General features: G+C 43.8%; 1 protein-coding gene across 1 annotated transcript in view; it reads right to left on the bottom strand.

Moving 5' to 3' along the window:
* Positions 1-15,331, bottom strand: part of LOC139388696 (colorectal mutant cancer protein-like) — a 135,075-nt gene extending 119,744 nt beyond the window's left edge. The window contains exons 1-2 of the mRNA XM_071135546.1: positions 15,302-15,331; positions 14,941-15,050 (exon numbers count right to left, since the gene is read on the bottom strand). Coding sequence (XP_070991647.1) covers positions 14,941-15,000 — 60 coding nt within the window. The 5' untranslated portion in view covers positions 15,001-15,050; positions 15,302-15,331. The remainder of the gene's footprint in view (positions 1-14,940; positions 15,051-15,301) is intronic.
* Positions 15,332-17,000: the final 1,669 nt, after the last annotated feature.

Raw genomic sequence — 17,000 nt, 5'->3', positions numbered from 1 at the left:
ATAGATGAGTTATTGTCACATACACCCGATAGGTGCAATGAAATGTGTTGTTTTACAGGGTCAGCCATAGTAGTACGGTGCTCCTAGAGCAAATTCCTCTTCCAATGCGCTGTGGAGGTCATAAAAATCAAAACTGTCTACCAAGTCTATTCATTTAAACATTTTAATTACTTCTACTTGCCAGTATCATTTCCCATGATAAGACAAACATTTTTTGCTAACATACAGTATGATGGGGGTCCCTGAGTTGCTGGTTTGCCTGGGCGAGAAAACTTTGAAAACTCCTGCTCTAAGAAACAGCTCTCAGCTTGGTCGACCAAGATTGCTTTTATTTCTTTATGTTGCAGAAGACAGCTATCTGATTCGCACCGGTCTCAGTGGACTCATTTATTGAGGAGGCCACAGGGATGTCGCAGTCCATCACTCTAAGACAGTGGTTCCCAAACGTTTTATAGTCCCGTACCCCTTCAAACATTCAACCTCCAGCTGCGTACCCCCTCTAGCACCTGGGTCAGCACACTCTCAAATGTCGTTTTTTGCCAACATTGTAAGCTTGCCACACACACACTATACATGTATTAAACATAAGAATGAGTGTGAGTTTTCCCACGAGCCGGATTGTGACAGTGACAAAAAGCTGTTTTAGGACCAATAATACCAATAATAATCAGTCAATTTGCTCTTTATTTAGCCATCTTACATACAGAAGTGCTCAAATTTGTTGGTACCCTGACAGCTCATTGAAATAATGCTTCATTCCTTCTGAAAAGTGATGAAATGAAAATATATTTAATTGTGTATACTTGCATGCCTTTGGTATGTCATAGAATAAAGCAAAAAATATGTTAAAAGAGATTCATTATTGCTTATTCTACAAAGATATTCTAAAATGGCCTGGACACACAATATAATAAATAAATTGGATTATAGTGATATTTCAAACTAATTATTTTCTTTAATTAGTATCACACATCTCCAATCTTGTAATCAGTCAGTCAGCCTATTTAAATGGAGAAAAGTAGTCACTGAGCTGTTTGGTATCATTGTGTGCACCACACTGAACATGGGCCAGAGAAAGCAAAACAGAGATTTGTCTGAGGAGATTAGAAAGAAAATAATAGACAAGCGTGGTAAATGTAAAGTCCACAAGACCATCTCCTAGCAGCTTGATGTTCCTGTGACAACAGTTGCAAATATTAAGAACTTTAAGGTCCATGGAACTGTAGCCAACCTCCCTGGGCGCGGCCGCAAGAGGAATATTGACCCCAGATTGAACAGAAGGTTAGTGCGAATGGTAGAAACAGAACCAAGGATAACTGCCAAAGAGATACAAGCTGAACTAGGTTGAAGGTACGTCAGTTTCTGATCACACCATCTGTCGATTTGTTCATTGGAAATTGTGAATAACTCACCCCAGGTTAATGAGAAGGGTGTGCTTGAAAAGATGCACATTACTTTGCAATGTTGGGTTATGTTGGAGACAGTCTCAGTCTTAAATCCTTTTCCACACACAGTCTGTGCCTGTATGTAGTTTTTATGCTAGTGAGGGCTGAGAATCCACTCTCACTCACATAGGTACGTGGTTACAAAGGGCATCAGAGTCTTAACAGTGCAATTTGCCAAGGCAGGATACTCTGAGCGCAGCCCAATACAGAAATCTGTCAGTGGCTTCTGATTCAATTCCATTTTCACAGAACCGCTTGTTGCAATTTCGATGAGGGTCTCTTGTTCAGATATCGGTAAGTGGACTGGAGGGAGGACAGGAAAGGGATAACGAAACTAGTTGTTTGTGTCATCGGTTTCTGGAAAGTACCTGCGTAATTGCGCACCCACTCACTCAGGTGCATCGCTATATCACATTTGACATTGTCTGTAAGCTTGAGTTCATTGGCACACACACAAAAAAATCATACAATGATGGAAAACCCTGTGTGTTGTCCTTGTTAATGCAGTCAGAGAAGAGCTCAACTTCTTAGTCATGGCTTCAATTTTGTCCTGCATTAAATATAGTTGCGGAAAGTCCCTGTAATCCTAGATTCAGATCATTCAGGCGAGAGAAAAAAATCACCCAGATAGGCCAGTCGTGTGAGAAACTCGTCATAATGCAAGCGGTCAGACAGGTGAAAATTATGGTCAGTAAAGAAAACTTTAATCTCGTCTCTCAATTAAAAAAACGTGTCAATACTTTGCCCCTTGATAACCAGCGCACTTCTGTATGTTGTAAAAGCGTTACATGGTAGCTGCCCATATCATTGCATAGTGCAGAAAATACATGAGGGTTCAGGGGCCTTGCTTGAACCAAGTTAACCATTTTCACAGTAGTGTCCAAAACATCTTTCAAGCTGTCAGGCATTCCCTTGGCAGCAAGAGCCTCTCAGTGGGTGCTGCAGTGTACCCAAGTGGCGTCGGGAGCAACTGCTTGCACGTGCGTTAACACTCCACTATGTTTCCCTGTCATAGCTTTTGTGCCATCAGTACAGACACCAACACATCTTGACCACCAAAGTCCATTTGATGTCACAAAGATGTCCAGTAATTTAAAAATATCCTCTCCTGTTGTCCTGGTTTCCAGAAGAGGATGTCTTTCTTAATTGACCCCCCATAAATGTAAACGTACCAGCCACATCTGCTGACTCATCCAGCTGTAATGCATAGAATTCACTGGCTTGTATGTGAAGCAGTAACTGTTTCAAAACATCTCCTGCCATGTCACTGATGCGCTGTGAAACAGTGTTGTTTTATGAAGGGTATTGTCTGTATAGTTTTTTGGGCCTTTTCCCCCAGCATTGTCCCAGCCATATCCGCAGCAGCAGGAAGAATTAACCTCTTGGGGCTAGGGGGCAGAATTTTCACTTTTGGATAAATAGTGTGCCCAATTTTAACTTCCTGCTACTCATGCCAAGAATATAAGATATGAATATTATTCATAGATTTGGATAGAAAACACTGAAGTTTCTAAAACTGTTTGAATCATGTCTGTGAGTATAACAGAACTTATGTAGCAGGCAAAACTCAGAGGACTAACCGTTCAGATGTTCTTTTTTTTTTTAGGTCTGTCTGTTCAGTTAGTTCTCATTGGAAAACAATATTTCTTAGGAACTGGTTATCAGTTCCTACCGCTTCCACTGGATGTCGCCAGTCTTTGGAATTTGGTTGAGGTTATTCCTTTGTGCAATGAAGAAGTAGGCCAACTAGGAACTGGGTAACACTGTTGAGAGTTGCGCAAGGCGTGAGGAGTAGCGCTGGTTTGTTTTCATTCCTGTATTGAACACAGATAGACCCGTCTAGAATTTGATTGATTATTAATGTTTAAAAATACCTAAAGTTGTATTACAAAAGTAGTTTGAAATATTTTGACAGTTTATAGGCAACTTTTAAAATATTTTGTAGTGAAGTTGCGCATTTTGGAAGCTGTTTTTTTCAGGATCAAACGCGTCAAATAAATTGACATTTTGGATATATATGGTCGGAATTAATCGAACAAAGGACCAATTGTGATGTTTATGGGACATATTGGAGTGCCAACAAAAGAAGCTTGTCAAAGGTAACGCATGTTTTATATTTAATTTCTGCGTTTTGTGTAGCGCCTGCAGGGTTGAAATATGCTTCCCCCTTTGTTTACTGCTGGTGCTATCATCAGATAATAGCTTCTTATGCTTTCGCCAAAAAGCATTTTTTAAATCTGACATGTTGGCTGGATTCACAACGAGTGGAGCTTAAAATTGAGTATCTTATATTTGGGATTTAATGAAAGTTTGATTTTATATAATTTTTTTGAATTTGCCGCGCTGCATTTTCCCTGTTTTTTGCCCAAGTGGGATGCAACTGTCCCGCCTATCCGTAATCCGTGTCTTACTAGTCAAAAGTCTTCATTCTCGCTCAAAAAACTCCTGTGGCTTATTTTTCAAATTGGCATGTTTTGTTTCTAAATGTCTGCGCAAGAGTGAAGGTTTCATCAAGTTGTGAGAAAGTACTGTTGTTTGGTGTTTTCCCGGGTAAGGGAGCAGTAGATCTTCGGCTGCATCAGATTCACAACTGTCAGTGTCCATGCTAGCTGGGCTAACAACAAACGTAGAATAACTGATGCTAGCATTGGATTTGCCCGTGCATGCAGAACAACTTGTCGTCGATAGGTGCAGGTTGTCACGCCCTGACCATAGAGAGCCCTTGGTTCTCTATGGTGTAGTAGGTCAGGGTGTGACTAGGGGGTGTTCTAGTATGTCTATTTCTATGTTGGTGCTAATGCGGTTCCCAATTAGAGGCAGCTGTTTATCGTTGCCTCTGATTGGGGATCATATTTAGGTAGCCATTTCCCCACCTGTGTTTTGTGGGATGTTGTTTGTGTTTAGTTGCCTGTGTGCACATCATGACTTCACGTTTTGTTGTTTCTTTATTGTTTTTTTTTGTTTCATGCCTTGGTCCGTCTCTCATAACGATCGTGACAGAATATCCTAACACGCAAGTACCAAGCAACGTGCCATGAAGGAGAAGGTGTTTTGGACATGGGAGGAAATCATGGGAGGACACGAGACCCTTCCTTGCTGGGAGTTGCCAAGGAGCATGGAAGGACAGCGACGACGCCGGGGACCAGGGGTGTGCCAGAGCCCGCCTGGGAGTCGATGGAACAATGTGAGGAAGGATACCGGAGAGAGGGGTTAGCAAGAAGTAGGCAGCAGCGCAGGCGGCCTGAAGAGCGGGTCATCAGTCCGGTGCCATCTGTGCCGGCTCCACGCACCAGATCTCCAGGGCGCCTCCCCAGCCCGGTATGTCCTGTGCCGTTTCCTCGCACTCGCCATGAGGAGCGTGTCGTCAGGTTGCTGCAAAGGAAACCATGATTATTTTGTGGGGGGAGGCACATGGAGCTGGCGGCAGAGCCAGAGACCGCCAGGGAGGCAGGCGATGGAGAAGTTGGGAGAGAGAGGAGAGAGAAATGTTATGTAGGTGTGTTCTGCATGGCATCCGACCTGAAGAGCCTGTCAGCAGTTTGGTGAGTCCTGTGCCAGCTCTCCGTACCCTTCCTGAAGTGCGTGTCACCAACCTGTGCCGACTCCACGCATCAGGCCTCCAGTGCGCCTTCCCAGTCCAGTACATCCTTTGTCAACTCCCCGCACTCTCCCTGAAGTGCGTGTCGCCAGTCTGGTACCACCTGTGCCGGCTCCACGCACCAGGCCTCTAGTGCGCATTCATAGTCCAGTGCCTCCGGTCAACGGTCCGGAGCTTCCAGGCAAGGCGTCCAGTCCAGCTCCAGGGCAGGAGCCTTCCTCTGCGCCGGTGCCCAGTCCAGGCACGGCGTTCAGCCCGGCGCCATGGCCGGATCTGGGGTCTGGGCGGGGGCTACGACCTGCACCGGAGCCGCCACTGACACGAATCACCCCCCCTACCCTCCCCATTTGGTTTCAGGTTTTGCGGCCGGAGTCCGCACCTTTGGGGGGAGGGGGGACTGTCACACCCTGACCATAGAGAGCCCTTGGTTGTGGAACTATACTCACGCTGCGCCTTGGTCCGTCTCTCATAACGATCGTGACACAGGTGTAGTACTGCTGGTAGAAGCAGAAGAGCTGGTATGTGTCTCTATGGACGCAGGCCTAACTTTTTTGAACCATTTATCAATTTTCGAGCAAATGGAATGAGCAGCAGCTATGTTTGGCTACCGACGGACCATTAGTGGAATTACCACGAGAGTGTAATGGTTAATGTGACTGGATGTTAATTATTTGACTAGGCTACATGTATTTGACATTGCGTTGTTATTTCGCTCAACACTAATGGTTTAATTGTATTTTTTTGCAGTGAAACAAAGCTACTCAGGTAAGAAAAAAACCTCACCCAAATGTATAGCCCCGTTGGAAAATATAAATGGACAGTTTGAAAATGTGAATCACATTTTAATTTGGCGTATCCCGGACGGCATTGCGTACCGCAGTTTAGGAAAACCTGTTCTAAGACATGTGACACTGAAATTGAATAATGTTATATTATGTACAAATAAATGGTGCAACACTAATAAATGTAATATTATTTTATAACAAATTTGCTTTCTCCCGTGTTGGATATGGTCACTGTCCTCGGTTGTGAAACAATCTTCAGTGCGCTATAGAATTGGTGCATTTCTCTGTTATGCGCATAATAGCAAAATTAACCAGCATATTGGGATTGAGAACAATATGGCGGAGGCAGCAGCAGCAGCACCAGAGACAAGGAATGTAATTCTGTGCACAAGCACAAAACACCACATCTGTAATTTTTGTCCCATCCGAATCTGCCATGTCAGTAATTTGTACATGGCAGGACATTAACAATTCCAGACAGAATAACCTACCTTTGGGAACTCCAAAGCCCTCTGATAATAATGGTCCCGTGCGAATTGACATCCCTGTGTGTTGAGAGAAATGTCGGAGTTTGACAGGTGCTGCGCATAGCCTATATATGAAGGGTTCGCATGTATCAACTTTCACAGTGAATGTTTTTGTTCATATGTTGTGTGCGTATGAATTGAATATTGGCAAATGCATCAGAAAAAAATATTGTACCTATTTAAATGTAAGCCTTGTTGTTTAACTTCTCTAGGGTAGGAGGCAGCATTTGGAATTTTGCCCAAATTAAACTGCCTTCTACTCAGGCCCAGAAGATATGATATGCATATAATTAATATATTTGGATAGTAAACACTCTAAAGTTTCCAAAACTGTTAAAATAATGTATGTGGGTATAACAGAACTGATTTGGCAGGCAAAAACCTCCATTCAGGGAGTAGGATTTTTGTGTGTGTGTGTGTAGTTTTCTATGCAAAGCCATTACAGTCTCCATTGATTTAGGACTCAAATTGCAGTTCCTATGCCTTCCATTAGATGTCAACAGTCTTTAGAAATTGTTTCAGGCTTGTATTCTGAAAAAGGAGGGAGTAAGAGCAGTCTGAATGAGTGGACTCTGCCGTGTCACAGAGCTTTTTCATGCGCGCGACCGAGAGAGTGCCTTTCTTGTTTACCTTTTATATTGACAACGTTATTGTCCGGTTGAAATATTATCGATTATTTAGGCTAAAAACAGCCTGAGGATATAAACATCGTTTGACATGTTTCTATGAACTTTACGGATACAATTAGAATTTTTTTTGTCTGCCTGTTGTGACTGCGTTTGAGCCTGTGGATTACTGAAGAAAACGTGCGAACAAAACTGAGGTTTTCGGATATAAAGAGAGACTATATCGAACAAAAGGAACATTTATTAAATTAATGAATGTCTTCTGAGTGCAAACATATGAAGATCATCAAAGGTAAGTGATTAATTTTATCTATATTTCTGACTTGTGTAACTCTTCTACTTGGCTGGTTACTGTTTGTAATGATTTGTCTGCTGGGTTATGTTCTCAAATAATTGTACGGTATGCTTTCGGCGTAAAGCATTTTTGAAATCTGACACCTTGGTTGGATTCACAAGAAGTTCATCTTTAAACCAATTTAAAATAGTTGTATCTTTTCTGAATTTTGATAATGAGTATTTCTGTATTTGAATTTGGTGCTCTGCAATCTCACTGGATGTTGGCCAGGTGGGACGCTAGCGTCCCACATACCCTAGAGAGGTTAATAAATCGCAAAGCAGCATACAACTGACCTAAACGTTTGGAAATGATAAGTTCACTTTCGCATTCGTAGCCTTAAAACGCATCTCAAGAGCAAGTGCTATGTTTAGCTCACATTGCAATGCTGGGGGCATTCTTTTTCACATCCTCTGCATGCATTTTGCTGTCATCTGTTACTGTGTTCGGAGTTTGTTATAACCATTGTACTGGTGTGATTACGATAGGCTATTAAGGTCAGGCCCCATTGGTCACAAGCATGCGATGCTTACACATTTCACGTAAAGAGAGCAAGGGTTGAGGGAATAGGCAAGGTTTTTCCTAAACAAATGACGGATTTCGGTAACAGAACTTCTAAGTCAGAAACAAGTAAGTAACAAGTAAGAAACCAAATGGCTGAAATGTTGTAATTTCAGCACTGTTTAATCAAACAGTGTGCTTACAGCATCAGACAAGCTTAGTGCATATGTAGTTGGTTTTAGTCTGTCTATATATGGAAAAACATTTCGACCAAAGCCCTACACTTTATGATATGTAAATAAGCTTAACATAATATTAAAGCACATTCAATAACAATAGGATCGGAAAACCATGGCGGCACATTTCAGCATCTGCCCAAACATAGGCTTACGATCTTGAAAAGGCTTGTCAAGATCTGTGAGAGCACGGGGAATCAACTAAATTTCTGCATGCTTGCTCATTCCCTGCTCGTCCTCCCCCCTTAAAGGTACTGTTATATAACCATATCTAAAAACACAAGCCCACACAAAGAACAGTCTGTTCAATTACAGAGACTTGTGCCCAGAGATGTACCAAGAAAATCCATCATCATGGCATTTGTTTTGTCACTTTCCTGTTCATTGTGTCAATGAATGGTATTAGAGGTTTTATCCTTTCAAAATATACCTCTAAAATTGCCATGTTTGTTTTGACTGGGAGGAGAGAGAGAAAGAAGGAGAAAGGCTCAACCCTTGGTTTTGCAGCATACTGGACTATGAAAGGTGAATTCTCCCTCTTCTCACTCTCAGGCCTCATTTCAAAGTGTCAAATGCTCCAGGTCCATTACATATATATTGGCAGTGGCTCTACCCAGTCTCTCATCCCTGATGGGGGAGAATGGCAGAGAGAATGAGAAAGACAGTGGGAGGGGAAAGGTCAGTGTATGCGTAAATTTGAGATACAAAAAAACTGTGCATTTGTGTGATTATGTTTCTGAATGTGTGCCTCCGAAAGTGTGTGACTTTGTAAATCTAAGTGTGTGTGCGCACGTGCATGGCATACGTGTGTGTGTGATTCTCAGTGCTCCTCTCGTCGCTCTGAGGCCCAAGTATTTCCCTCTAATTACCTACAAAAGATTTAGAGAAGGGAGTTAGAGGGCTCCCCCAGTAAATAAATGATTTCAATTAGGCAGCTGCAGCTTCAGACTGACGTGGGACAATAGACAGGGGAAACCTTGGCATACTTCCCTTCTTTCAGCCACGCATTTTCAAATTCATCACAGAAATACAGTATCATCCCGAACCCTTCAGAGTCATTTAAAGTGTGATTTATGACAGAGATGGAATTGAAATGCATTGGCTAAAATGTGTTACTGTAGCTTGTCAGAGTTAGCCTAGTAATTAGTGGCAAGGAGTTGGATAATTTGCAGATTTCTATGGCAATGTACCACAATGTACCAGTGGCTATGTCCATGATTTATCAGTTTAACTTTAGGTTAAAGACAACAGACAGAAGAACAGGAACTGACCATGAATCAATTCTTCAAACATAGTTCAAATTGCTTTCTATGAACATTAACATACGACAACTATAAACATCTACATGACAACCATAAAAAGTCTATGGCTTTGATTAGTGAGCGGTTTGCTCTGATAAATGTTAAGTATATAAAATCTTGATTCTCCTTTTAAAATGACATGTTATCTCCTTCAAAGCACTTGTATAATGACAGCTGGATTGACCACAGCACTTTAGGAGCAGCTGCACTGGAAATGCTATTCCAGGACTAGCTAATAAACACGCTGTGCTTCAATAGAAAATATTGATGATGGTGCATCTAGTGAAAGAAGTTTATACGTTTGTTAGTTGACATCATTTTGTGGTAGTTGGTGATAAGTCATGAAGACCTTAAAAAAAACCTTGGGTCTGTATAAGAGCTTATACTAAAAATCAGACTGTTGCTAGTCTGTTGGATGCTGCTGCTTGTTCGAAAGCCAATTGCTTGGTCATTGGAATTTAGAAGTAGGAGATCCCACCGGCTAAGGATGCAAAAGCCTAAACAGCCCTCTCTACACATTGAGGCCTCTTGCTGTTCAAGACCATGCCCTATTGTTTTGAGAGTGATATTTCAACCACAGGATTATGTCCCCCCCCCCCCCCCACAGAACTAAAGCAGGGCCAGTGGTGTGTCTGTGTTTCTAAGGATGCCATCACTTTCTGGAGAGGCTCTAGCCCTCCTCATCATAACATTGTGCCTATGGAGAGAGGTAATGAAGGGCGGGAGATATAGAGAACCACTTAGCGAGTAATTAGAAACAAGCACATGGCCATATCTGACTGTGCAGCATGGGAACATTATGCATGCTGCTCGAGCACTATCGCCACGACGACACACCTCTGGTGTGCTGGCGCTGGCTTTCTAAAGGAACGCATGGGTGAGCGCTCTGGAGGTGGAATGGTAAGGGGAGAAGGGGAGAAGAACGCTCAGTGATTCCCATTTGAGAGGGAGTTTTAGTGATGCTGGTCAGTGGCTTTGCCAAGTGAACCCTAGGGAGGTGAAAGAAACAGTGATCTATACCCACTGTATATGTTCCATATAAAAGTAGTAGCTGAGTCCATATGCTCTCTCTCCCCCTCCCTGTAAACAAGTAGATATGATGTATAGCACAACCTCCCCCCCCGAACATTTGTGTGATGAATGGTGTATCCCTACATACAGCCTTCTGACCTTCGTACAGAGCACTCAACCAGAAAATATTAGCAAGAAATAACCTCGGTGGTTAGAGACTGCCAGGGTTACGAAAAACAGTCTGTTAGTTACTGATGCCTTGGTCAATATATAGGCATAGAGACTGCATACTTCGGAGACTAAGCAGACTCCATGAGGGAATATAAATCCACATCTACTATCAATAACTACATTTTATATTCATGGTTTAACACTTACTGTAGAGTGTAGTCAGTGCACATTAAGCACTAAGCAAACTGATATATAAAATTGAAGAGGTAAGCCTAGTCAGGGGTGAAAGTAAACCAACGGCCAGGTACAGTCTCTCTTGGATAAAAGTACTGACTGCATCAATTATTTTTATAAGAAACAATGTGTTGAAAATGCCAAATTGTTTGCATAGTCAACTTAAACAGAGCTCTGACACACACACTTACCACACCAGACATGCCAAAAGGGGTATTTTCACAGTCTCCAAATCCAGAACAAATTCTAATTCAGTCTTATATAGAGCCATGATGGTATGGAACTCCCATCTCAGATAGGGTTGGGCGATATCCAGATGTTTCATAGCGTCAAAAGATGTATTTTTACGCGCAAAACAATTTAGGCAACAGGGATCTTGAACGTCTGTGCTGTAACCAAGAAACTTGATCTTGACATCTAGCCAAATGCATAGCTGGAACCTTGAGCTGGATTTAATTAATTTGACACATCTTAGATTCTTTAGTTAAACTTAATTTATAGTTATAAGCAGTGACGTAGCAGGCCCCCCCTACGAATCACAGTCTGTATTTCAAAATACGCTGGGATACGGTATATCGCCCAAGCCTAATCTCAGATTGCTTAAGTGATTGCTTAAACCTGCAAACCAGGTTTTAAAAAAATAGACAAAGCAACACCTCACAACGCCGTTGTTTGAAGAATTCATTTTTGTTGTGTATGTACTGATATGTAGGATGTGTGTGATGTTTTACATTGATGTATTTCTGTCCTTGAGCTGTTCTTGTCCATTAAAATGTTAGCAACAGCTAATGGGGATCCTAATAAAATAGCAAACGTTGCTTCAATCAATATTTCCCCTTCCTTCCCATAATTCATTCAGAAATGTAGAAAAGGCATAAATATGTGACAGCACATTTTATTAGAGACCCTCAATTATACTGAGGGGACCCATCAATAAATATGGGGATAAAGAAATACAGGGCCACGATTATTCATTCCTACACTGAGTCATTGTTCTGGTTTATGCTACCTACCAGGAGGAGCTCGTAAATTCGACCTACAGGCCCTGCTTCTCTTGTGTTTTCCAGTTGAATGAGTTAGAAGACCACTTTAAAAGGCACAGTAAATCCAGGTTGCCTACCAACCAGTGGCGGCACAGGGACTAAAGCTCTACTCTCCTGCAACCTCCAGTGTTACACCATCTCTTCCTCCCTGCATCGATTGAGTGCCTCAACCGTTGTTTATGATTCTCTAGAACATCAGCGGCGCAAACGATGACTGAGTGCTACACTTACAATGCTGCGGCCGTTAAGTCACTGACAGATCCAGTTTGCTTTCCCTTGCCATAAATTGAAGGTAAAGCCGCCCCTAAAACATCTGCCCAGACAAGAAAACATTTTGAGTTGATGTGAGGGGAGTGAATAAATAAAATGACATGGAAAACACGCTGTCTTTGATCATCTGAGTATGGTTCATCTAATAAGGAAGAGTATGCTTTCCCATTTTAGGTTGGGAGTGGGCACTCATGCAGGCAGAAATGTGGTTTGCTTTAGATCCTAGTTTGGCTCTAGAGGGAAAGACAGTGTTGTGCTTGAAGTGGCTGGGGGAAATAGCCTAAGCCCCTGAACATTGCTTTACCAGAGCTGCAGGGTTAGTGAGGGGAAGAAGTACAAGTTGACACGTTCATGCATCGTTTTCTCTCTAACCCCTGCTCTGTCCCAAAAGAGCTCTAACACATATTGTTGGTTACTAAAACGGAACTCCCTCTCCTCCTTGAAATTGGCTCCATTGAAATAGCACGTGTCAAACTCATTCCACGGAGGGCCGAGTGTCTGCAGGTTTTTGCGCCACCCTTGTACTTGATTGATGAATTAAAAGGTCAATAATTAGTAAGGCACTCCCCTCACCTGGTTATCTAGGTCTTAATTGAAAGGAAAATGCAAAAACCTGCAGACACTAGGCCATCCGTGGAATGAGTTTGACACCCCTGCTCCGTAGGGTTGAAACAAAGATATAGAGAGTCTCTAGACAGGAGGCTGGATACTTGCCTCCTGCTCCCTACATTTGTCTTCTCCCGGCAGCCTTCCCTGGACAGCCAAGATGGAATACCTCAACCTCACCCAAGGTCACTCTGTTTCTAGTCTATACAGCGCCGCTCTAGGTTTATTTGGCCGATGCTGCCTACTCCCTAGACGTTTATTTGGGTAGCTCTAGTCTGGCCTGGGAGTTAAAACACTAACCATGGCTGTCTTTAGTCGGGCTAGAATAGACAATAAAACACTGCTGCAAAGCCCTCTGAGCAAACTGTGACCAAAAAAAGCTGCTGATGTTATGTTCTAAACAAACTCCAGCAGCTTATCAAACAATGTTTTATTCTTTATTCAGAATCCATTCTACAAATGATTAATAACCAATCCCTTCAACGACCAGAATCTGATCGACACCATCAACTACAAATCAAAGTCAAAGTGACACTGAACAGCTCTATTAAGATGACAGGATGCAGCAGTGTGGAAGAGACAGCAGGCTACAACCCCGTTGGACCACAACGCCCTCATCCCAAATTCAACTCATTTGGAGAACTGGAGACTGAGTTGCATTTTGTGTGATTTCTCTGTCTACCTGCTAAGGGTTGTCATATGTTGCTCTGTACGTGTTCATTATCTGTCTGTATTGTCATTTTACGTGTTTTTAAATAACCTGACTGCGGTCGAAAATGTGCCATTTTACTAAAATGTTCATTAAAATATGCACTGTCCCTGCAATAATAAAGCTAATAAAGTAAAGTAAAAGTGAGGGGCCCCGGGGGACTCGATCCACCCGACAACATGCCTCTACAAGGAGCCACACTTCCTGTGTCTTCATAAAACAGAAAGCCATTGTGACTCTCTGGGAGTTTTAACAATTCTCATCTGTGGACGATGTGGGGGTAAAGGCGTCCGCATCCTCCCAGCCAAAACAGTTCGGAAGAGTTTGTGCACATATGATGACAAACTTTTGTGGTGTTTTGGACTTTAGTAAGTTTTTTTTTTAGCTGTTCGGGCACACACACAAAATTCTAGAGGCCAGCCTAAGTTCGGGAGCCGAAGCCTACACCCCCTTCTCATTGAGAAATACTGCACCAGACATCTTAGTTAGATGTAAAATTGTGCTACTTAGAACTCCTGCAAAAACGTCAATGATTTCCCCCCCACCTTTATTTAACCAGGTAGGCCAGTTGAGGACAAGTTCTCATTTACAACTGCAACCTGGACAAGATAAAGCAAAGCAGTGCATCATGCATGAATGACCGATTTCTTTAGTTATCTTAGATTAATTCAGACTATTTTGAGGAAGTGTATACTAGCTACGACGTCTCAAAATGGACAAACAGCACAATTGCTGCTTTTTTCTTGTTTTTCACGCAAAGGTCTTTTAAGGGAGTAAACGAGCACACTCCTTCAATTCTCCTAGACGTCTTCGGCTAGCCGCCAAACGAAGTGAAGCATGCTGACGCCTTAGGAAGGGAAAGGGGCCACAAACACCTTGAAACACACACTTGGTTCTGTAGAAGAGCTTTCACTAAAAGTCAGAGCTTGCTTACTATCCACCTCTCAAAAACCTTTGGAAAAGTTTAAAGTCTTCCAAACCAGCCAAGCAGTTTGTTTTATGCTCTACAGAGTCAAAGGAAAAGACAGCGAGAGAAAACAGGGTGCTAGTTAGCAAGCAAGCTAATATTATATTTTCTCTGTGTGGAGCTTTATACACCCGAAGCATTTGATCCTAATTCACTTCCCCCTATCCTCCCCCACTTTGAGAAGTATTTAGCCTAAACCGAACTTCTCCCCCACCAGGATTTAATATGCTGCAGGCAGGGGGGACGGCAGGGAAGAGAGAAGGGGGGGGTCGAGGACTAGCCCAGATGACTCAGATGTTCTGTCAACTCGCTGCCTTGAGACTCAGTGAGCCGTGTGCTGCCCACATGGAAGGCAAAAGTGTTTATAGGGGGATGAAAGACAGACTGACAGCTCTGACTGAAACCTTCCAGAAATGACAGCCAAGTCGCTTGGGCTATAAGAAAGGAGACCTACCTCTTGGCCAAAACTTGTAATAACCTAGAAATGAGTGACAACCAGATTTCACAGGAACCCTAAAAGACATGAGTGACCACTTCCAACCCAAACTTTTTAGAAATAAAGATAACTCATCTTACCTTGCCCCCTTCAATCTGGGATTCACTCCCAAATTTCCCAACCGCTCCGGAAGAGTTCATGATTTTCCCAAACTCTCCAAACAGATTAAGATTGCAGGGCTCGCCCCCTCCTGATGGAGAAGAAGAAGAAGGAGAGACGGACGAAGGGAACAACAAAAAGGGACGAAAGAAAAAAGCAGTCCCTTAGTTCCTTGTCTTCAGCTGCTTGTCGTCTCCAGTTTCCACTGGCTGCCATGGCCAGCCATCTTCATTCAGAAAACTACCCTTATTCCACACCGTGATCAGAGTGAACACACACACACAGACTGACCAAAGGTGGAGGTATATACACACCCACACACACAAACACGCTCACACACACCATTCAGAGGTGCACAGTTACAGACACCGGCACATGTTCCATGATCCGTTATCTGTTAAATCAGTAGCGCCCCTGCTGCCCCTCAGGCGAACCACTCCTGAGTGTATCTGAGGAAAACTGCAGGAGTCTCTCCTAGCTGGCTCGCCTTCTGCATGCCGCTCCCCCTGGTCATCTCCACGCGCTGCCAACACGGCCAGAGTGTGTGTGGAGAGAACTCTCCTGGGCCAGGCTCAGCGTGTGTGTGTAGCAGGGGGCGTTCCCCAGTTTGTCAGCGTCTCTGCATGTTGGCTGCCTGTCAGATTGCAGTTTGCCTGTCGGGTTCCTCCTGACACCCCTCCTCTCTGCTAACCCTCTCCGATACAAATTCAAGTTTTAGCAGCACCCCCTCCCTCACTTCCTCCTATTCCTTAAGTTACTCTGTGCCTTTCCCAGACCATCCAATCGCAGATCTCGCTCTTCCTCACTCTGGCTCTCACTCCCTATCCCTCCTTCTCTCACTCCAACTCTCTCACTGCTTATCCCTCCCTCTCTGCTTGTCCCTCCCACCCTCTCCTGGTCCCTCCCACCCTCTCCTGGTCCCTCCCACCCTCTCCTGGTCCCTCCCACCCTCTCTCCCTCTGCTTGTCCCTCCCTCCCTCTCTCTGCTTGTCCCTCCCTCCCTCCCCCTCTCTGCTTGTCCCTCCCTCTCCCTCTCTGCTTGTCCCTCCCTCCCCCTCTCTGCTTGTCCCTCCCTCTCCCTCTCTGCGTGTCCCTCCCTCCCCCTCTCTGCTTGTCCCTCCCTCTCCCTCTCTGCTTGTCCCTCCCTCTCCCTCTCTGCTTGTCCCTCCCTCTATGGCTCCCCCTCCCTCTATGGCTCCCCCTCCCTCCAGTTGTAGGAGTTTCTCTCACAGCTTTCAACAGTTTTTTTTTAGCTAAACTCAGGCCAGCACTCACACAAAAGACTGTCTGACTGCCCCAACACTAAATGGCCAAAAGGATGTGGACACCCCGACAAATGAGTGGATTTGACTATTTCAGCCACAACCGTTGCTGACAGGTGTATAAAATTGAGCACACAGCCATGCAATCTCCATAAACAAACATTGGCAGTAGAATTGCCTTACTGAAGAGCTCAGTGACTTTCAACCTTGTACGGTCATAGGATGCCACCTTTTCAACAAGTCAGATTGTCAAATTTCTGCTAGAGCTGCCCGGGTCAACTGTAAGTGCTGTTTTTGTGGAGACGTCTAGGAGCAATAACAGCTCAGCCACAAAGTGGTAGGCAATACAAGCTCACAGAATGGGCCTGCCTAGCGCTGAAGTGCGTAGCTTGTAAAAATTGTCTATCCTCGGTTGCAACACTGACTACCGAGTTTCAAACTGCCTCTAGATGCAAAGTCACCACAATAACTGTTTGTCAGGAGCTTCATTATATGAGTTTCCACGGCCGAGCAGCTGTACACAAGCGCAATGCCAAGCGTCGGCTGGAGTGGTGTAAAGCTCGCCCGCCGTTTGACGCTAAAGCAGTGGAAATGCATTCACTGGAGTGATGAATTTCGCTTCACCATCTGGCAGTCCGATGGACAAATCTGGGTTTGGCAGAAGCCAGGAGAACGCTACCTGCCCCCAATGCATAGTGCCAACTGTAAAGTTTGGTGGAGGAGGAATAATGGACTGGGTCTGTTTTTCATGGTTTGGGCTAGGCCCCTTAGTTCCAGTG

This window comes from Oncorhynchus clarkii, chromosome 29 (genome assembly GCF_045791955.1).
Source record: "Oncorhynchus clarkii lewisi isolate Uvic-CL-2024 chromosome 29, UVic_Ocla_1.0, whole genome shotgun sequence".
Taxonomy (NCBI): domain Eukaryota; kingdom Metazoa; phylum Chordata; class Actinopteri; order Salmoniformes; family Salmonidae; genus Oncorhynchus; species Oncorhynchus clarkii.
This window is presented reverse-complemented; position numbering and strand designations above follow the sequence as displayed.